Source organism: Trematomus bernacchii, unplaced genomic scaffold (assembly GCF_902827165.1).
Source record: "Trematomus bernacchii unplaced genomic scaffold, fTreBer1.1, whole genome shotgun sequence".
In the NCBI taxonomy this organism is placed as follows: domain Eukaryota; kingdom Metazoa; phylum Chordata; class Actinopteri; order Perciformes; family Nototheniidae; genus Trematomus; species Trematomus bernacchii.
In genome coordinates, this window is record NW_022987582.1 from 5,635,936 (window position 1) to 5,658,452 (window position 22,517).

Here is a 22,517-nt window from a genome sequence, read left to right on the forward strand (position 1 = left end):
GAGATGTTCCATTAGCATGGGAACTCGTCCGTCCTCCCAACGGGTTTTCCTTTTATCAAAGCCTCCATTTATGTTTTGTTTTTTACATAACTCCAGGCTTGTCTGGAATTATTCATAAGGTCAGACAGTCAAAAAAACACACCAAATAATAACTTTATTAGTCATTTACTTTGTACAGCGATGGGCACCAAACACATTAACGTCTGGTGTTAGCAACAAGGTGCTTTCGTCTGTTAGTGTGGCGTCTTCCACTGAGAGCTCTTACTGTGCTGTGAACAATTTCACTACATTATGAGGCAATTTTACATTTGTTTCTCTCAGAGGGAGGCAAAACATCAGGGGAATGACAACACTAATGTGGCTTTCAGGGAAATTGCTCGAGCTCCACATCTTTTTTTTCTTCTACTTATTTATTTGTTCTGAAGGTTATTGCGGACACCGCTAAATAAACAGACAGTTTGGGGACAGCAGACCATCAAAGATAGCGTCTGAAATCCCACATGACCTTTTCAGAGCAGTCAGTGGTACAGGGCAGAATGAGAACACCTGGTGAAAAGATAAGCATCAAGGCCAAGGATAGGCCAGTAACGATACAGCAAGCAGCATCAGGGACGCATTTTAAACCCTAACACAGCCATTGATTCTATTAGGTTCAGACTAGGGCTGCTCGATTATGGCAAAAATCATAATCTCGATTATTTGGGTCAATAATTGATATCACGATTATTAAAAACGATTATCCATTTACTTTGAAAACATCAATTTATTGGAGAAAAAACATTTGAACAGTATGATTTTAACAGTTGATTACCCTGAACTTTAAGTATAATTCAATTGAAAACCCCCAAAAAAAAATAAAAAAAATAAAAAGTAATAAGAATAATAAAAAATAATCGTTTTATTTCGATTACGTTGTTTTCGTAATCGTTGCAAGCCATAATCGTAATCGCGATTAAAATAAGATTAATTGAGCAGCCCTAGTTCAGACCTCTGCGCCCTCTAGTTTCTTGTGTATTTGATTACTCTGGCCTATGATGTCAGAGGAACAAAGTTTTATTGGATAGGTCATACAGAAAAAGGTCGGAACATTTAACAGGAGGAAAATAAATAGAAAAAAATATACATTCTGTTTCACCTTTTTTCCCCATCCTTATTACCATCTCTTCATTCCCAGTTCCCTATTTGTGACCTTACTTAATGTATCAATTCTGCGTACCCCACCTTCTGTTTATCGCCCTGCTTTCCCTGCTCGGTCTGTTGTGGCTTGCCACATAATGTCACCTAAAGGCTGTGACCAGGGTGTAGTCCAGTGGTGCTCTTTATGAATTATGATGTGCTGGATCAGTCCTAATCTTGTTATGGATGTTCTTTCGCCCTTGGGAGAGGCACCAATGGATGGATGGACCTTTATCAGATTTCACAGTGCCTTGGAGTATAATTGATGAAAGCTGCTGTCTTGGTTTGTTGGGGCCTTCATGGCAGCACTAAACACTTAAAGGGGACCTATCATGCACTTTTGTACGTCTTTTATACATGAATATGTGTCCCCGGTGTTCCAGGGAACTCACCAAGTGTCAGAAAACACAACCCTCTCTCTTTTCCTCCATACCCAAATCTCTAAAAAAGGGGCTGCAACGGATCTGATAAAAACTGATCCAGATTTGAACACTGTCCTGACGTCAGGACAGTGGCGCTACGGCTATTGGGCCAACTCCACCAATCAGGAGGAGACAGCCACAGCCATTGCCGTTCGAAAGCGCTGGAGACGCTGTAGTACATATGCCAGGCCTGTAGGTGGTGCTGTTCTCACAGAATCAGCCCTTGCAAAATCAGGGCTAAATAAGTGCAAATTGAGCGAAATGAGGCATGGCTAAAATGCATGATCTGTTTGGTATTTTGAAAAATAAAAAGTATAAATATGCCTTATATAGGTATGGTCCTACACTATATTATTATAATATAGCATGATAGGTCCACTTTAAGTTTGATCTGATTAGTTCTAATCCAGCATTTACCTTTTAATACAAATGTAAACAAGAAAATAAATGAACATGAAAAAACAAAGAGGTGGCACAGTAGAACAAGGACAAGGGGAATACATATGACAAATAAAAGCTATGTGCACAGTGAAAGATTTGATCTGTGCATTGAAAGGTGACCTAATACAACCAGGAGAGCCATCAGATAGAAGTGAGCTTGGTTTGGCTGAGGGCTGAGATGGAGTTTAAAACCTTAGGGTCTGTGATTGAAAAGCCGACCATTGGCAATCAGGCAATTTGTTGGAACAACCAAGAGACCTCTATCTTAGACTGCCCAAGACTCTTGTTGGATTGATATATCTATAATGTAACGGGGAGTCTGACCATGTGGAGTGTTAAAAGGTATCAGACCAATCTTAAAATAAATTCTAAAAGGAAGCAAGAGTGGTAGTGATGAATAAACCAGAGATGGATTATCTCCTCTCCATTTACAGCAAAAAAAACTTTAATCACAAAAAAGCCAACACATACTTAATGAGGCAAAAACGTGAATACAATTTAATTAGCGATATGCTTTAAAATTGTTAAATATATATGGCCTACTGTACAGTAACAGCAACATATTTCTATCTATGACAGTGCATTTTTTAAATGATCTATGATGATCTTCTTACACAATAGATGAATTGAACATAATGCATTTACAACTTAATCGACAGACGTCTTTATGTAAAAAAACTGTGTCAGAACTCTCCTGTGAAACAACTCACAGAAATAAGGCTTAAGTGCTGATGACATACTGACAGCTACAGCCCAAGTGTACATTCTTGGACCTAAGAATGATGAAGGCGGACAGCTTCCAGTTGCGGGGTACTTTTCAGATAAAGCGAAGGATTCATAATTGGCAGTGAGGCGCATTACTTACTGTAGGGAAGGCCACATCAGTCACTCTGAGTCTTCACTTGAACAAGTTCTCCGACAGCCCGGCTTCTTCTGAAGATGTTTTTCAGAATGTCCCCATCTCAAGGTAGAGATAAATTGACTGACCCTTAGGTTAACTAGTCTATCACTGAAGAAGAGTGCTCTATATTGTGAGCTTTTGCTGCTTATATCTGTTTTATATCATTGAAAAGAAATGTCCTGAGAAATATATATTATTATAACTAGTGTTTTTTTTTACTGTTCGTCAAACTAAACTTAAATTGTATTAAGATGTAACCTTGGACTATGGGAATGTTTCCTTATTGTCTTTCATTGTACTAAACAATTGTTCAATCAATCAAAAATAGTTGCTGCAACATATATGGAAACAAATCCAAACAATTCCTTGAAATCAAGAATTAAAAGGCATCTTAATTATAAGCTCATTCAAGAAATTGAGTGAATAATTGCTCTATAGGAATAAATAAAATAAATGATGGTCAACACTCACGTGTTTGTTATGTATTTATTACGCATTTCACCTGATAGATCAATTTGTTGGCTCTAGAGGCCAGACTTTGCCAAATGACCTGCTCTAAAATGATGCATATTTTCTATATTCATCATCAGCTCTATTGGAAGAGACTCTAGGTCCATTTTTAAAAGACATACAACACTCAAATATAAATTAAAAAAGGCAGTTATACCAATGTTTCCACAGAGGTGACTGGTATCGTACAGTACCGAGACACGGATTGAATATTGAATGGGCTGCCATGGGTTTTCTCACAGTAGATCAGGACTACTACAAAGAATGTATTCAGGACCTCATTAAATTTGCCACAATGTTTAATTCATTGACATTTTAATTTATATACCTCGTAAGCATTCACTTGCAGAGCCTTATTAAATGTGTGACTTCCTCAATCTCCCATGTGAATCTCAGAACAGGTTAGAGGTGGCGTAATGGCTGTTTCATGTGTCCCTACATTATAGTAACTTGCCAAGTCAACAGAAAGCTAATGATGTCTATTTATAAAGGAAGGGGCACCCATCCAGGATATAACCAGCGGTAAGGACCGTACTGCCGAAGCCCTTCAGCCCTTTGCTATTATTTTACGAGTCCCGTGTGGCCCTGGAAGGTGCAGGAGAGGAGACGGATTCTGAAAGATCTAATTAAGCAAAGCCCAATGAGAGTCGAGATCCTCAACCCTGGACAGGACACAAATCAGGTGCAGTTGACAGTGTGCCGCAGGGCATTGGGGCTTTGAGGCGGCTACGCTAGCCTCCAGATAATGACTGCCTCTACCTCACCCTGCTCCTCAGCTTAACTTTCTTTATAGCCCGGGGTTAAGGGGTGTGAATCTCTCTCTCATTACGGTAAACATTAGCCTGTGAATGTACGTGTTTTGTCTTGTTTGCACTTAAAGAGGTAATTAGTGTTTTCTAAGTAGCTAGGTAGAGATGGTGAAAACTAAGATGACTCTATCAGCTGTCTTGTTCTACACCAACTCAATGGAGTGGAAGAAAAAAGGCTCTTTTTCTCTGTGCCTGAAGAGCAAACAAAAGTTCTCATACAGTAACTCCTCATGGATTTGGATGTGGAAGTAAATAATGTATCTGTCTGGCAACTCAGCATGCACATGCTATTCCATTTGAGTGGAGTAAAAATAAATGTCTTCAGGACACCTGTGTCTTGTCTCTCTGGCTTGTTTCTGACTGAGAACAGAAAGACCTTGGAGTACAAAGACAACTGGCTTGATTATGTGAGTACACAGGAAGGTCTCCCAACATTGTTGTGCTAATCACGTTAGCGGGCACAGACTCAAGGCGGGACAGATGCTAGGCAAAGGGCAATAGGGTTATGTTGTCCTGATTAGAGGGGGCTTTGGGGGGTTTGGCGAATCTCGTTTCCTACCTCAGCGTCACCTTGCGGAGGGAAAACTGCCATCAGGTCTTTTTTGTCGCTTAGTCTGCTTTTCCTTCCATCTCTCACGTGTGTCACTCTTTAGTAGTGTCGTAGCCAGCACAGATTGTGTATTTTGAGTCACACACATTTATTTTCCTGTTATCAACCGCCTACACATATAACAATGAGTTGCAGGAGAATATTTTCATTTTTTCTCCTTGTGGATTCACACTGCTTAGAGATGTTAAAAGCGGATTTGTTCCTTTGTGAGATGTTTTACTTGTTCTTATAAGTCTGCTTAACACAAATCCCTCAGTGGCTCATGTACAAACCTCCACAACTTATCTTTAAATCTAGTAACAGTTGAAAAACCTGTGCAATAGACATTTTCATGCTGATAATGTGGTTTAAAAGGCTTCAGGCAAAACTTTATTTATAGAGCCAGAACTTGCTTTCTGATGTTTGGTAGAAAAGGAATTCTTGATTCTGTATTCAATCTGTCTTGATATAATACTTCTGGCAGTTCAGCTGCTTTGTAACTTTTTAATGAATACTTTCCTTTCACAACTTATGGGTAACGTCTGTTTTTGACGCTTTTATGACAGTCAGTGTAAAAGCCTATTATTTAATTTAATGATTTAAGATGTTATAATATTTAGGCCTATATTAGCTGACACCTCCCAGTTAAAATAATCATACTGTACAGAGGAAATGTTTCAAAACCAATCTCCCTGACCTTAATTTTTCAGATAATTCCTTTTTTTTCCGGAAGCTTGCTAAGTATGCAAGAAAAAGAAATGTCAACATGCATGACAATGTTAACAGATGGCAGAAGTGATAAACTGTTGCATTATCTCCCATAATAATGGAAAACTAAAAATAACTGCCGCATTTCTTCTGCTCCTTCCAGGATCCTACATGCTGGTGAACTCCTCCCAGCATGCCGTGGGTCATCGTGCTCAGCTGATGCTGCAGACGCTGAGTGAAAATGACACGCACTGCGTCCAGTTCAGCTACTTCCTGTACAGCCGCGATGGCCACAGTCCAGGGGGCCTGCGGGCGTATGTCCGAGTGAACGGGGGTCCGCTCGGCAGTTCGGTGTGGAACACGTCGGGGTCTCATGCTAAGCAGTGGCACCAGGTGGAGCTGGCTGTCAGCACCTTCTGGCCGAATGAATACCAGGTACAAACTCATAACCATAACAGTGATGACTAATTTATCTGTGATTTTATGAGAAGCTGAACAGTTGAGGATTGGTGAATCAGATTTGCAGACCCATGGACCCACATCTTGTGCAGTTGAAAAACAGCACACAGTTAGGCTCTGTTGATCACCACTAATTTTAGCCTCGAGGCATATCTGGTGTTAATTACTTGCATTTGCAATTTAATTAGCATTGATTCCCCTGTGAATGGAGCCAGCATTAGTGCTCGAAGGGCCCTAACTAGGTCTCTTGTGGCCATGCCCTGTGGAGATTTCACCCACTGAGGCTTGTGTTCTGTGTATTCACCTGACTAATACATTTTGTATGACATGTCATTGCCTTCTTACAGTAGACAGATATTGACTGGCATCTACTGTTGGTGCCTGATGTGCTGTGGCCTGTAGATGGCACAGTCAGGTGAGCACATACACATCTATTAATCCAATTTATTTTTTCTGCAAACTCTGCAGAGCTGTCAAAAAGCAATTAAGTTGACTCACGTGCATTTCATCAAGAACTGTCAATCCCCCCCGACTTAATTAAAATCTATCTGGCTCTGCAGGATCTGACCTTCGCTATGTAAAAGATAGATGTAGGCTGACACTGTTCTCCCAGCATCGCATGATCTAAAAATAAGGTAAACTATCAAATCAAGAGTATACAGAAATAGTAGTCTATGCAGGGTCAGCGCTTTCTGGACAATGTAAAAATATATACACACTTGACAAACATGTTAATAATTGAGCTTTCGAGGTGCTGGTAGGGAATTTTTATTTATTTATCTTAAGCTTTGGAGAGCAAGGCTATCTGTTTTGCCCTGTTTCCAGTCTTTATGCTATGCTAAGCTAAGTTAACTACCTCCTGGCTCTCTATATCCGGCATACAGACATGAGAGTGCTATCAATCTTGTCTTCTAAGTCTTTGCGAGAAAGCAAATAAGTGTATTTCCCGAAATGTTCAAATATTTGTGAACAAAATAATCCTCTTTGTGTTATTTTGAAAGCATTGATACATGTATTTAAAATGAAAAAACTGACAGTAAGTCAAATCAGCTATTAGAAATAGCTTTGAAATAAACTCTCAATGTGTAAAAAACACTAAGTTACAGATTCTAGTGGAGCTGAGGCTACAGACCTTGGTTCTTTATATTCTGTGTTTCGAGGTCTCAGCTGAGCAGCTACAAATGAGTAAACAAGAGGCCTACTAATCAGTGCTCCTGCCAGTCACATTTCTCTTGAGCTCTGCCCTCATAAACCGGGTAGTGAGGACCCCTACCAGTAAAGCTCTTCATTAGCTCAAATCTGTTATAAATAATGAGGCATTTTCAGTGTGAATAATTATTTCTACAATAACCTTATTAAACTTCTTTTATTTTATGTGATTCTCTTATGATACATGTTTTTAAATTGAGATGAAAACAGTGTTTTTGCTGCTGATGGATGCTCTGAGGTGAGGTGTGATCTCACACAAAAACTATTGACAGTGTAGCCTTAAATAGACAATCCTTATCTGCTAGCAATCTTTCTTTTATCTCCTGTGGAAAACACTATGTTCAAATGTATTATATTACATTTGTTAATATTAGGGATTTAGTCAAAGGTTTCTGCACCGTTAGAGCAATTCTATCTAACAGTAAGGAATCAAAGCTATCCTTCTTTGCTTTAACTCAGCTCAGCTCGCCTCGCAGTACAAAGAGAGCAAAACAAACTGCCCCCTCAAAGTCACATATACCACAGCTTACATTGCTAATCCCTCTGCAGTGAAAAAGCTCATCACTGTGGAATGACACAGGGTCTTGCCTTGCAGCTCGTCAGCGCTCTCTGTTTTAGAGACAAAACAGAAAAGGGTAAATGTGGAGGTGTAAGGCTGAATGTTTTCTTTAATATCCTTTTAATGCTGGCTATCGTCTGTCGTTAACCAGCATCAGTGCAATAAAAAGAAAACAAAATAAGAAGACCAGGGGTGTTATAGCTTTGTCGGTTTCAACACAGGTCTCTTGAAATTCACCCGAGGCTTTTTAGCTCTGAAGCACGTTAGATGCAGCTTGTGCGACGTTAAATACTAAGTCTTGTACAATCACTTTGGATTTGAAGTGATAGTCAGGCAGATTAACTCTGTCATTAAACTAGCATATAACTCTTTTGAAGCAAAGGGGGAAAATAGGCACTTTTCTGCTGGTAAAATAAATCCCAAGAGAACACACATCATTTCGGAGAGGGTTTTCAAATCTGAAGGTTTTTCTACCTTATTAGATTGGAAGTCATATTAAAGCTCCCTGTTCTTTGCCTACAGCACAGGGATACTAAATGTCAGCGTAACCTTTTGCACTGCACAGTACAGATGGGAGATTACACTCAAGGTTGATGGAGTGTAATGAAATATGTTTTTTACAGCGCACACAATCAATGTCCATGTCTTAGTAATGTCATTTTGGAATGTACTGTAAGTAAAAACACTCAAATGATTTAGCTGATAATCACCAAAACTTCAATAATGAATATGCGAAACCCACTCTTGTTATTCTCTGATCACGTGAGCAATGACATGAGATATGTTTCCTATCACGGATGTGCAATTGGGATTTGGAGTTCAATGGATTTTGGGGTTGAAAATGTAAGAGAGCACAATCACCTTGAGATTTCTCGATTGAATATGTCGTGTGGGTCTGGTGTACATTGCTATATTTCTCTCTCTGCCTCTTATTGGTAAAAGTGTTTGCAATACCTGGAGAATCTTGTTATCAAATATTAAAGATGTTATCCAGCCCTCGAAGACTACCAACTAGAGCAGGAGACATGTCCCCATCTTCTCTTTACCGTCTCTCACTTTCTTCTCTCAACACGGGCTACCAAATGTCAAAATCTTATTTGGACGTGCTTTTCTCCTTTCTAGCTTTACTTTCTCATGTTTATATTGCATATATTATTAATTGCATCTTTGACTGCCTACCCCCTGTTATAGATGTTCTTCATACTATGCTCACATGTCAAATGCACACACATACATACAAAAAACAATACCTGGTAACCCTAATTTAGAACAAGTCAGTAGGTAATCATTGCAACCTGCGGAGAAATTGTCCAGAACTTTAGGTTTAAAAAAAAGGACTATTTTTAACCCAAAATAATTTCTACAGTATGTATGTTGTTTGTCTATTGTGTAAAAAGGACATGTTCATGTTTACAGGGGTTAATGTGCTAAAGAAGTAAGGGATGAGGGATAACAACATTTTTTAGCATGGGTTTTACTTAAAGGTGGGGTAGGTAAGTTTGAGAAACCGGCTCGAGATACACTTTTTGTTATATTCCATGGAATGCTCTTAACATCCCGATAGCAATGAATATCTTAAATGCTTTGACAAAAAATCCATAAAAAAATGTCATCTGTGGAAGCCGTAATACTGTAAAAAGTACGACCAATCATTTTAGCTGGCCCGGCTAAAATAACTGGATGGCCTACCTGCCTGTCAGCCTTCCATCTGTGCACAAACTTATCTCGTGCCCACATTGGTCATGTGCGCGTTCCTGTGTGTTGGAGGAGGGGCTCTATAAGGAAGTGGCAGATTTTTTCCGGCTGTGTATTTTCAAATTCTAGCGATCTCGAGCCGGTTTCTCCAAAATTACCTACCCCACCTTTAAGGTGCCACATCATGTCTTGCCTTAATATTTACTCTGTGTCTTCTAGTGACTTTAACTTCTTTTTTAACGTCTTATTGTTGCAATGTTCAGAGTTGTTTCGAAGCAATTGGGGCTGCGCGATTGTATAAAATAGTATTTTTACAATGTTTCCGTGGACACCATCATGTTTACTTATAAGACTAATTTCTTTAAATAAAAAAGGGAACAAGCTAGATAGTAGTAGATAGTGGTTAGCACATCAAAGACGTCTAAATGAAAGTCCTCATGTCTCAGCTTTGTCTGATAATATCTCTTGCTGCTGAGACTTCTGCTAGCTGAATGAAAAGGCTTTTGTGAAATACTGTGGAGAGCAAATAGAGATTCCTAAGATTTAAACAGTCTCCTCAGACACAGACTGTTATCCTTTGGCATTTTCCACCTGAACAGATTTACTTCAGCACGTGACCTTTTGTCTGAATATTTAAGAAGTCATTTATCTATGACAGCGTCTAATGGTGAGTGAAAGCCCCCCTTGTCTCATGGTGTCTTCTGACTAAAGTGGGAAAAGTAGAAGAAGCTGGTTTATAGGTCCAGATAAATCATTTCTTGATTTGTATACATAACAAATTGCTCCTAAAAGCCAATATTGCAAGGTAATGTAATATTTTCTCCTAATGTGCATTTTATATCAGTCATAAATCACTGCTTGTCACATTGTTATTTGTTTTTTGTCTTCAGAAGATGGTTCCTGCATTTCATATCTTTTAGAAGGAAAGTAGCCGTTCATTAGAATAAAGCACAGGCGTACAAAAGTCTCATTGGGAAAGTGGCTTTCAATAAAATTCTGGGAAGGTTGTTTATTGAAACAAATGCTCAGAATGTCTCCCTCCTAATAACCTTCTACCCTAATGGCTTAGAAGACTGAGGATTAACCAGTAATCAATCTCTTATTGAGTGTTTTAGCTCAGCAGAGAGTAATAACACCTTCAATTAGACTTGCAAGACATTTTTTTTCTCTTTCTTGGATGCCATTAAGCCTAATCAGTGTTTCTGGCTAATTTTGATGTTAGTCTAATGGCAGGGCGGTGTGTGCTTGCACAGCTAATTCAGGCCAACATATTCAAAGAAAAAGGCCTTTAATCATTGCTGTAAATGTTGAATGTTTAGGCAGGCGCACATTAAGAGTAAAGGAAGATGGACATCGAAGGAAATAAAGGAAGGCAATGATAAAGTGATGGAAATAAAGAGTGAAATGAGGATTCTGATTAAAGGCTTTTGAAGAAGATATATCATTAGAGATAAGGGGAAAAGTGGCAAATCATGAAAACAGAAAATGTTTATATCCATTTTTGAAGGCAGTAAGATGTTCAGACTCAGGTTCCAGCTGTGTCTGGGAACAAACAGGAAAATGGACTCCAGCAGAAGGAGATTAGTCTGAATGTTCCTCCCTGAGCCTGAGGAGAGCAGCCAGCTTTCGAGCAGGTCACTCTCCAACACTGAGACCCAGCAGCCAGGACCTTTCCTCTCCCTCTCACCTCCCCCCCTGTCAACCTCAGCCTTGCCTCTCCTCTCTCTGCACGCCTGGCTTTCTGCGTCTCATTCGGTCAGGCGTTTCCTAGCTGAGCCCAATCTCCTCACATCCCATCACGTTGTGTCGGTGCACCTGCCTTCAGGGGTCGTTCACGGCCAGGGTTGCTGTAATCAATTGTTGCTGTAATCACACGTCTTATTTTCCAAGTTAAGGGAGGTGGGCTGTCTCTGTGCTACGAAGTCTGGGATTTGGGCAAAGTTTGTGGCGAACCTTTCATTTGGGGTGCCAACGCATCGGATTGTGATGGGGAGAAAATATGGGTGTCTTATTGGTCTGGATATCAAACAAATCATCTGAAATGTTTCTTTCAGCAACATGATCATTTACAAAAATTGGCAATAAATGGCTAGTACTCATACCGTCAAACATGTCATACTTTTGCTCTAGAACGCAGAACATCTTCGGTTGGAAGTACCATAAACTAAATTGTCATGATGTCATTTAGTTTTATGAATTGTGTATTTCAGAATTTGTACATATTTTGTGAAAAAGAAAAAGGAATTTGTAGAATTTACTTTGCATATTCCCCTAAAGTGAGGTATCAAAAACATATTGTGACAAAGGCCTTAAAATCACGGTCCATTTTCAGTTTTTCTTTAAGCATCTCTGCATCTCACAAGTTTTCATCAGTGGATGGATCTTGAAAATCAAGATCATATGGTTGTGTTTAAAATGTGTAATTTAAAAAAAAGTATCCGTTAAACCTACTGCAACATCCTGGAGACTGTAGTTTGCACTTTTATGTTCAAGGAAAAAAGTCACATTGGCACCATGATTGGCAACTATATAATTCTGTTTTTACTTAATGCCCGCTTACTACCTTTTTCCACAGCTTTCCACAATATCGCTGAAATAAAGCTATAAGATTTCAGGTACCCCTGCTCGGTGTAATAACTCTACAACACAAGAAGTCACCGCTGTGACTTGATTCAGTTATGACTTTGAAAAGAACAAGCTCCAATCTTGCATAACCCATTTAAGCTACGCCTCGGTGTAAACACACATTTAAAGTAGTTTGGAGGATATAAGATCATTTGAGAGTGTGTGTGTGTGTGTGCGTGGACCTTTTGATAGGAACCATGTTGTAATCAGTTGGTCAGAGGATTATGAGAAACAATAACTCAAAGCCGGCCTTCGATCAAACGTGCGGATGGGAGACTGTCCTTGGTTCTGTGAAAACAAACTTCACCCCTGTGTCTCATAACTCTCTCAGTATTACTGAGGATGGTGATTTGATATTGATTAGGTTTCATGAGAGCCCGCTGCTCATCCAGCTTATTGTTCCATAGGACGGCATGGAGCTTTGTCCTCCCTTGAGTCTCGTCGTGGCCCTGTGCTAGCTGTATTATCTGCTGTTATGGCTCCACAGCAGCCTGCGCCCTGAATGCAGAATAGCGCTCATGACTCAGGCGCCACATTGTGTGCCCCCTCGATAAAGACATTATTTGTTTTGGCCCTGCGGACAAAGGCAAACTTATCCATCTTTCTATTTTTATGATTCTGTCTTATTTCTTTCATTGTGTAGCGTTTTGTTTTGGGTCAGCAGATGTGCAACCATGTGGTGATGGGCATGTTTGTAATTAATGTGTCTGTCACTGAAAGAGTGGCGAGAGCTGTGGACCTCACACAGCCCTCAATGTGCTTTAGAAAATTGCTGTTACACTTCAGCTTTGAGAGCATTAGGATAGTCATAAGTGTAAGCTTTAACTGTTCTGCTCATAAGTTAAATCTGTTCATCATGTATTCACACTCACTTCTCTTTTGCAGGTACTGATTGAGGCAACCGTTTCCAGAGAGCGGCGAGGCTACATTGCCATAGATGACATCATGGTGCTCAACTACCCCTGCTGTAAGTGCCACTTCTGACAATGAATTGCAATTACAGAAGCTGCTGAAGGGAAAAAAGTGTAGTGGTTTTAGGCGAAATATGTATTTAAAAGCAGTATGAAACAAACAAAGGATGAAAACAAGAGTGATGGCTGATGATCGAACTGTTATATGAGAACTGCAGGTTCTCCCGAGGCGCACTGCGACAATAGCGATGCTATTAAGACAGTGTGACACCCAAATGCAACACTCCCATCCACCTGACGACACACCTGCCTCTCCTGCCTTTGTTTGACAGCCAAATATATGTGTTAATCAATCAAATCTTGAATCCTCTCTCTGTCCTTTTCTGGCCTGACTGGAAATGCCGTGTAGCTTTTTGTCACAAGTCACTGTCAAGTGTTTTTTCCACTATCAAGCATAACATTTCAAAGCTTTATGAGAATGTTCAGGGTGATTTCTTTAGTAACCAACTCACTTTTTGTGTCAGCGAGGCTAGCGGTTCAGTTTGTTGTTAGACCCTGAGGACCTTGTGCAAAACATATTCCTGAATCCCCTGAGCTTAATACCTGAACAAAGTCTCCTTGTGTCACACTCCACGTACAACCCACTACTGAACACGAGGGCTCAATTTTAACGTCCATTGCCCCTACTTCTTCTTAGTGACTGATTCTTGATTGATATTTTTCTCTCATGGCGATTCAGCTGTATCCCCCTGTAAATATTTATATATCCCATGCTGTTATCACAATGATGTTTGAAGACTTTTCAGGCATGTCGTGTCACAGAGGAGACCACCAGTGATTTTATCAGACGAACACCGGCTGTGAGTTTGTTCCGTACCCCCCCTGTATGCGTACCACCCTGTCAGTCACCCTGTTTCTCCCTGAGACAGCAGATGGCATCTTCTGAATGCTCCCACTGTGGCCATTAAATAATTAAGACTCTAATCAAGACCTGAGCATGCCGTTATGATGTGGCACATGGCCAGCCCGCATATTTGGCAGCGAGGAGAGAACAAGGAGTGAGAAATCGAAGGGAAGTGTTGCATAGTAAAACATCTATTAAATAGGAAAACAATGAAAAGCTCTACAAGTTCCTTTTATATGAATTCTGGATGAACAAGTTGACATTTCTGGTTTTGTTTTTCTCATGAGTCTTGGTCTTTGACTCTGATACTGATGATACACTGCTATGAAATATTTATCACGCTTAAGTGTCCCGAGGATAAGATCTGACACATTGAGCTGTATAACACTGCAGTCCTTGCAAACTATAGGGCCTGTATTTTTTCAGTGTTGGTTTAGGCATGAATTATGAATTAACCTTAGGAGGGAGAGTCTCTGAAAGGAAACATGGCCACCTGCAGGGTACAGATGTGAGCACTCTTCCCTTGCTACTTTCGGCACAAAAAACAAGATCAACAATTTGTTGCCACCCCCCCCCCCATCCCACTAGATATCAACACAGAGTTGTGCAAAGCCAAGCAGGAGATGTGTTAGACCCAAATAATTGCTTCTCCCCAATGCTTCAGCTTCACTGTTGCTCTGCCATTTCTCCCTGTCAATCATCCAGAGTGACAAGTCAACTTGTCCGACCCTATTTCTCAGAGAAGGCAGGCAGTGCTCCCGGCGTTTACCCGGTGATTTGGCTCTGCGGGAGTCTGCTTCTCACTCCACTATTGTTAACCCTAGAGTTGGGTGAGAGGGCTTCACCCACACACTGACTCATTTGCAGCTCCGCACAGCATGCAGGGACATTATTAGTCGAAATGTGGAGGGCTGATGCATACTTACGGTTTTCTTCTGCAAATTCTCTCCCACACTCTGCTCGTTATAAATGGCCTCTTATCTGATTTTGCTGTTTGATAGCAAGTTATATGGCAACATACACTAAGTCCCCCTCTCAACCTACTGTATACTGTAAATACACACTAATATTTGCTTTTGATCTTATCCTATATTTTTATTCTTGATTTATTCTAATGTTGAGTTGTATTCAAAGTTCTGTTGTGCTGAGCAGAATCTGGGAGTGGAAGGAAATGCAACAACTTCTATCCTCCACTGTCAACACAAATAAACAAACAAATGCAAAAAAAGCTATAGAAAAAAAGAGAGATTTCTTTTTGCTATATTTCTTTCCTGGTGTTTGGTATTTTTGCTTCTTTTTTTTTCTCTGCACAGATTGTGGCAGTATTTCTAATATTTCAGGTTTTTGCTTTATAAGTAAGTAATATGCTTAGAAATCGAACAAAAATACTTAACAATTATTTAATTAAGTTAAAGAAAAAACTGTTAATATCAAGTGCATCAGAACAATTCAAGCAAATAAAGCACAATTAATTTAATTCCAAATGAATGAAGAAAGTTTGTGATATTAAATCCACGATGGGTAAACATTGGATGAAGCTAATTGTTTTCTCAAACAGAAATGTCTAAAATTCCTACTAATGCGTTTGAAAAAACAAAAAAGCCTTGATCAAATGTTATCTTGTGTAGCTGACTGACATGATGAATAGCTGAAAGGTAATGGAGTCTTTTGATCTCACTGTGTTTCTTTCTCCGTCTGTCTCTTTAGATAAGGCGCCGCACTTCTCCAGGCTAGGAGATGAGGAGGTCAATGCTGGGCAAAACGCTACTTTCCAGTGTGTTGCTTCTGGAAGAGCAGCTGAGGCTGAGAAGTTCCTGCTGGAGGTCAGTAGTTTAACGCTGGAGTTTGTGAGTTCGTTGTATTTTTACATCCAAAAAAGTCAACAGTACAAACAGAAAACTGGTTTTGTCACTTTTCACACTTTAAAGATTAAATCCTGTATAATTTGGAGGTGCTGCAGTAAATCACCCAGACCGTAAGAAACACAACACAGCGCTCTGTAGTCATTTTGTCTCCTTGTTGTCCTTTTGAGTGTCTTTGTAGTTGTTTTGCATATCGTTGTATTGTGTAATTTTCTCTCTCTATAATCCTTGTGGGTCTCATTATGGTCTTTAGCTTTGCTTTTAGTTTTTTTTAAACCTCTCTGTTAAGTTTTGTTTGCATCTCTTTGTAGTCCTCAGAGATTTCTTTGTTGTCTTTTTGTAGTCGTTTGTTTATTGATACTTTATTAACCCGATGCCATGTAAATCATTCAGTAAGACATATTCATAATTGTATAACTGAGGTTTCACACATATTGCATTTTGAAATAGGCTGTTCTCCTAAATAACCATCGCAATAAGCTTTTCTCTATTTCTGTAATAATGATGTGTCCCTGACGTGAGTTCTTAAATAAAGATGGTAGAAGCAGAGCTCGAATGCTGTGAAGGCCATGAAGGCCTTGAAGCCTCCTCACTTCACTGCCTCTGAAAATTAGCATTGCTTATAAGATCATAGTGTTCTCTGCTTTCTTCATTGCCTCCTGTTTTTATTCAAATCATGCGCTGTGTTTTAGATTTCTGTCTTTTCATCTAGAGTGCCTTGCTCTGTGAAGGTCAGACGGGCCATGCAGTCCTTAGCTCTTGTGGGAATTTCTCTGTGGTCTTAAAATTCTCCTCTTTCTGTCGCCCTGATTAAAGGACCAAACGTCATTGGGTTGTAGGGCTCTTCAGCTTTTCATCTCATGCTGCAATTTCTGCACAGACACACATCCACTGCTTTCGCAAACATCTTACCACCCACTACAGCAAGTGTTAATCACGGTTGACCTCAGGCAAACCTACTTTAATGTTTTAAAACTTGTAGGTGTGGGATTTATGTAATTAATGCGTCCTCCTTCCCACCTCTTTATCAAAAGAGCCATTTAGTCACAGCACAAGGATGAAGACAAATGCTTTGGGTAATTAGCTGGCATAACCATACAGGCGTCTGCTGTAATGAGATCTCCAGGCCACTGAAATGCTGCTTCCCTGCCTCTCCCCTGCCTCTTACTGTCCTCTTCACCGTCCTCCTGCCTGCGTAACGCGTCTGTTAGAGCGGTTTTCTTCATATGAACTCCCAACACTGTTGTTTACTGTTGTTGTGCCCTTTGGTATTCATTGTGGCTGCCGCACCAGCTGCAGCACAGTCTTGACTGCACACGCCTGCCAGATTAACAGATCGTTTTGTCGTTTCCTCGCCAATTAGCTACAGCCAGATTGTTTACGTAACATGAAGTGATCTCATACTTATTAGATTTATCCTAATTTCCCCTGCCTCCTTTCTGTAATCCACATGCTTAATAGGAAAAAAGGAAATGTAAAAGATACAGGAAGGATGCAGGATTAGGATTTTGTTCAGTCTTTCCTTGTGGTCGCAAGATTAATTGCCCGCTTAACCCAAATAGGTAGGCGTTGTTTATGTGTTTGTTTTTGAAGGCTCGGCCCGAGGTTTGTGTGGTCTGTGGCTTTTCGAAGGCCCAAATCAGAAGCAAAACAGAAGCTGGGATGGCCTAGCATAACCCGAAGATCTCCTTGTTAATCCCAGCACGCTCACACACTTTGGGTTCTGTAAAAAACTGGCAGATCAAAAGTATCAAAATTCATGGCGGCTATTTCACACAAAGAGAATGGCCTGAAAACATGTGAAAAAAATGTCAGATTCATGTTTGTCTTTGAGGCTACGTGGACTTGACGGATGCTCGTAGTTTTAATGGTGTGGAACAATGTGCGAAATGCCTCTCACGCTGCAACAGCAAGGTGCATCATACAACATTCATTTGAATCACATGCATTTTTTTTCCGATTGTTTCCCACTTTCTGCCCCAACTATCTCTTTCATGTTGTGTTTTTGCTTTGTGACGCTCTGCTTTATGCTGAAAACAGCAGTTGTCTCACAGCCATTTCTAATGTATCTTTTTTTTTTGTTTATACCAAAACACAGTCTACATGCTGCTATTCCTCCGTTAGCCTATTTACTAAACTGATTAAACCTTAATGCAGCAAAGCCCATCTGTCTCCCAATTATAACTGCTGAGCAGTTAAATGTTTTAGTTCAATAACATTGCACACCAAGGACAACTGAGGTTGTAGATGGGCTTCATTAAGGGACAACACTCATGACATGTATAACCCCCATAACCACTATTATTTTAACTAGATTTCAATTGTCTTTATTAAAGCATGTCTGATTGTCATATTGTCTGATTAAATCAGAGAGATTATGCTGCCATCCTAATTAAATTGCATACAAATGGACAATCCTTCTTTTTAATCACATAGCCGTAATAAGAAGTGACCCAGATAGCAATAAATTAAGCTTGTTTTATTGTTATTGTTGTTAGATTATTAGCTTTGTGTCCCAGGAGTTCACTGAGTAATAACTGCATACAAGGGTTAATTAATAGGGAATGAGTGTTTGTGTGTGTGTGAAGGTGTGTATGTTAACAGAGGAGGTTGGATCGTGTGTGAACCCGGGTAATTTTAATAGAAGATTCATCAATATTCATGGCATACATAATTACTATTTGGAATATCATCAAAGTATGAAAACAAGACAGGTAGCGAGGAAAGGAATAAGGGTAAACTAAAAGGAGAGCAGGACTAGAAAAATGTAAGGAAGGAAAAAAATGAAACTATAAGGATTTTCACTATAACATGAAAGAAAATACATCATATCAATTGTCTGGGGACAAATTCAGAAAAAATAAATGTCTAAATCTTTATTACTCTACTTAAAAAACTGATCCATACTATCAGCAAAATTCATATTCTTGGTGTAAACAGAACGTTTTACAAACCAGGTCAATTTTCTTTTCTCATTTATAAGACGTGGGTTAGGGTTAATAAACAGAGGATATACAGAGGTGCATCATGGGGACTGTAGGATAGATAGTTTGGGTTCAGATAGGACAAGTTATTCTTGAGAGTTTCTTCCACATCAGGTCTATTCCAAACCAAACCATGTTCATTTCCTAAGCCTAAGAATGTAGTTTTGTTGCAACATAAACTTATAGAAAGTAATTCATGGCAGGAAGCGTTCAAGGCAGTCTTCTGCTAAGGGTTGGTTGTGGAGCTTGAATCATTCTTCTTTTTCTAACTGTGTCTGTGTGTATAGCTATTGCACATGAAACACTGAGATGACGTGTGTGTGTGTGTGTGTGTGTGTGTGTGTGTGTGTGTGTGTGTGTGTGTGTGTGTGTGTGTGTGTGTGTGTGTGTGTGTGTGTGTGTGTGTGTGTGTGTGTGGTGTGTGTGTGTGTGTGTGTGTGTGTGTGTGTGTGTGTGTGTGTGTGTGTGTGTGTGTGTGTGTGTGTGTGTGTGTGTGTGTGTGTGTGTGTGTGTGTGTGTGTGTGTGTGTGTGTGTGTGTGTGTGTGTGTGTGTGTGTGTGTGTGTGTGTGTGTGTGTGTGTGTGTGTGTGTGTGTGTGTGTGTGTGTGTGTGTGTGTGTGTGTGACATGATGAGATGACCCGTCGTGTTTTCTCTGACCTTGTCCTTTCTTGCCTTCCAGAGACACACTGGGGACATTTTAACAACAGCATCAGTCAAGCACCTGAGTCACCGGCGCTTTGTGGTATCCTTCCAGCTAGACAGCGTCCAGCGAACAGATCAAGACCTTTACCGCTGCGTCACCCAGTCTCCCAGGGGCTCTGGGGTGTCAAACTTTGCTGAACTTGTTGTTAAAGGTAAACGCTTTCTCTTATTTTTGTCTCTTATGGTTCCTCTTTTTGGTCTTTCTCCCCCCTCCTGTTTCTTTCCTCCCAAACATGAGTTCATCCCTGCTGTTTTTATATGAAACATGATGTTCTGCGTGGGATTCAAAAGGTAATTTAAAATATTTTGCTTAAGAGTGATCGAAAACAAAGATACCTTTTTCAAACTGAACGCTCAAAAAATACAAATTGTACATTGCTCGACATACATCAAATGCACTTTACTTGACATGTGTTGTTTTCTGAGCTGGAGTTGTCAAATATGCTGCCATGCTCAGCTCTTCAGCTCCCTGTCAAAGAGCTGTTCACTTGACTTGGACTCCTGCAGCCCCTGTCATATCATGTACCGCAGATGGTGACCTCACTCCCATTACTCACTTCAGCTCCACAGCCTGACACCACTTTGACAGCATAGTAATGACATGGCTGTGGGATGGTTTGAAGGCATAACGAACTCCCGCCCTCAGCGAAGGAAGGAGAAATGTGAAAGATTCCCGATCTCCCAGCCCTCTACTATATGCTCCTCCTGGTATAAGGTATTTTTAAAAGACTGTTGTGAGGGTAGGAGAGAGTTAGAGAGAGTGCAGAATACGCTCACGGCATTATTGGTCTCTCTTAGTTGGTCTGTCAATCCCTTTGTTGCAGGCTAAATTACTTTAACATCTCTCGGAAAGATTGCCATGAAAATGTGTTAGAACATACATCATCTGGGGATCATGCATGTTCTATCGAAAACATTTGGTCATAACTTAAAGGTCTCCTATTATACTATTTTTCATCAATATATTATAGGTCTCGGGTAAATACAAAACATGTCTCTGAAGTGTTTGGCTTGAAATACCAAACAGATCATGCATTGTAGCATCCCATAATCCCCTCTGTTTCAGCCCTGTTTCAAAAGTGCTGATTCTCTGTCTGTTACTTTAGATGAAAATAAGGAGCCACTCCCCACGCCCCTCTGAGAGATATTTGGTTAAAGATAACACAATGGTGCTATAGGAGGAGATTCAGGTGATAAGGAGGGCGGGGGTTACCTTGGTTGGTTATTGGCTAATGGTTACACAAGCCAAATTGTTATGACTTCATAAAGTGGCCAAAATCTGATCAGCTCATTTTCAGACAGGTTTTTATATAAATGGATCAGGACAAAAAGAGAGAGAATCTTTTTTCCTGAAATTTTCAGAATCTCTTTACACAGAGAGGACACATGTTTCTGTATAAAAGACATGAACAAGTGGATTTTGCATAATAGGTGACCTTTAATGTACCTCCTATGCCATAAACAGGCTGACATTTGTGTTTGTTTGTGGAATGTCTTATCAGCTATTCAATGGTTAGAGCCTGAGATAGATCTGGGTTGATTGATTTTGAAGCACAGATTTGGTTTATTGTAAGTCATATCACTTGCAACAGTACAAACTGAAGCTATTTTGCCAACATATAAAAAAACACTGTCACGACAGACACAGACACAGAGGAATCAGTGCTCATAGAAGCCCAGAAAATCCCTTTCAGTTTAATCAGATTCTCAGCAAATAAGTATTATTGTATTCATGCCTTTATTGCTTTCCTTGCTTTTTTTACGCCTCTGCTTTGAAGCCAGCTGTGGCCGGCGGCGTTATGTTTTTAAGTTGCATGTGGTCCTTACACACCAAACTGACACCAAAGAACACGTCCCGATGGAACGTCGCCTCACGTCGCCTCACGTCGCCTCACGTCGCCTCACGTCGCCTCACGTCGCCTCACGTCGCCTCACGTCGCCTCACGTCGCCTCACGTCGCCTCACGTCTCCTCACGTCTCCTGACATGGCACGTCTTGGCCATGTTTCGCACTGGAACACACCGCAAAGACTTCAGCCGACGGCCAAGTTGCACATACGAATTGCGCATGCGTGAGTGGCAATAACTCTCCTTACCAGCAGGCATCGGTAGTGTGTATTCGTCATTAGCTCATGGGGCTTTCCCGAACCTGTGTTAGAGTTAAATTAAATCTCAGATTTGTCTTCTTAATTGTTTGTTTGGGTCCCTCACTTCCGTTTTGCTTCTCATGCACTGATTCGCTAAGCTGAACAGCCAATCAGAGTGATTTCTTTGGCCGACGGCCTTTGGCCGACAGCCTCCCGATTCAACATGTCGAATCGGCGGCGGAAGGTGTCGGCACGGCCGAAAAGACACGACGGTGCAGTACACACCAAGACACACCAATCTGAGTAGGGCGACACAACGCTCATCGACGGCCCGACATCTATTGACATCTATCGACATCTATCAACGCCCGAAAATCGGCTTGGTGTGTAAGGACCTTTAGTCTCATTATCATGAACGTATTATCTCAGGGATGCCTTGAGGGAGTTTCTTTCAATTTGGCAAACTAGTCGACTTGGACTACTTGGATAAACTGATTAGATTCTGGTGGAGCATTTTGTCATAATTAGCGGAATAATTCTTGAGTAACGGCCAAGAAACATGTTTTTGGCCATAAGTCAAGAATTAGTTTGCTCATTATTACAAAATCCCATACAAATGTCCAATAGTATAACACGATGAAGTGATGACAAGGTCAATTTCACTGTGACATAATGATGTACTGCAAAAACCCTTTATGGCTATGATTCAACACTATTCTCAGGAACAGAAGAAGAGACAATATTTCACATTTGGTTGGATATTGACTTTGTGAAACTAACGTTCTGTTTCCACTTTGAAACTGTGGTGATTGATTCTCCTTTGCTGCAGGTTTGTTGATATGTTTGGAGCATCCACATTTCAGCATTTGCAGCTACTATACGGCAACATCAATATATAAAGCATTGTCTTTCATTGTCTGTGTTTTAACAGAATCAGTTTTATTTACCCATTACAGTATGTGAG

At 40.3% G+C, this 22,517-nt stretch overlaps 1 protein-coding gene across 2 annotated transcripts in view; it reads left to right on the plus strand.

Moving 5' to 3' along the window:
* ptprub (protein tyrosine phosphatase receptor type Ub) overlaps positions 1 to 22,517 on the plus strand; it is a 156,061-nt gene that overhangs the window by 69,060 nt on the left and 64,484 nt on the right. For both annotated transcript variants that reach the window (XM_034127723.1, XM_034127722.1), the window contains exons 3-6: positions 5,720 to 5,991; positions 12,989 to 13,070; positions 15,626 to 15,741; positions 19,445 to 19,619. In XM_034127723.1, coding sequence (XP_033983614.1) covers positions 5,720 to 5,991; positions 12,989 to 13,070; positions 15,626 to 15,741; positions 19,445 to 19,619 — 645 coding nt within the window. The remainder of the gene's footprint in view (positions 1 to 5,719; positions 5,992 to 12,988; positions 13,071 to 15,625; positions 15,742 to 19,444; positions 19,620 to 22,517) is intronic.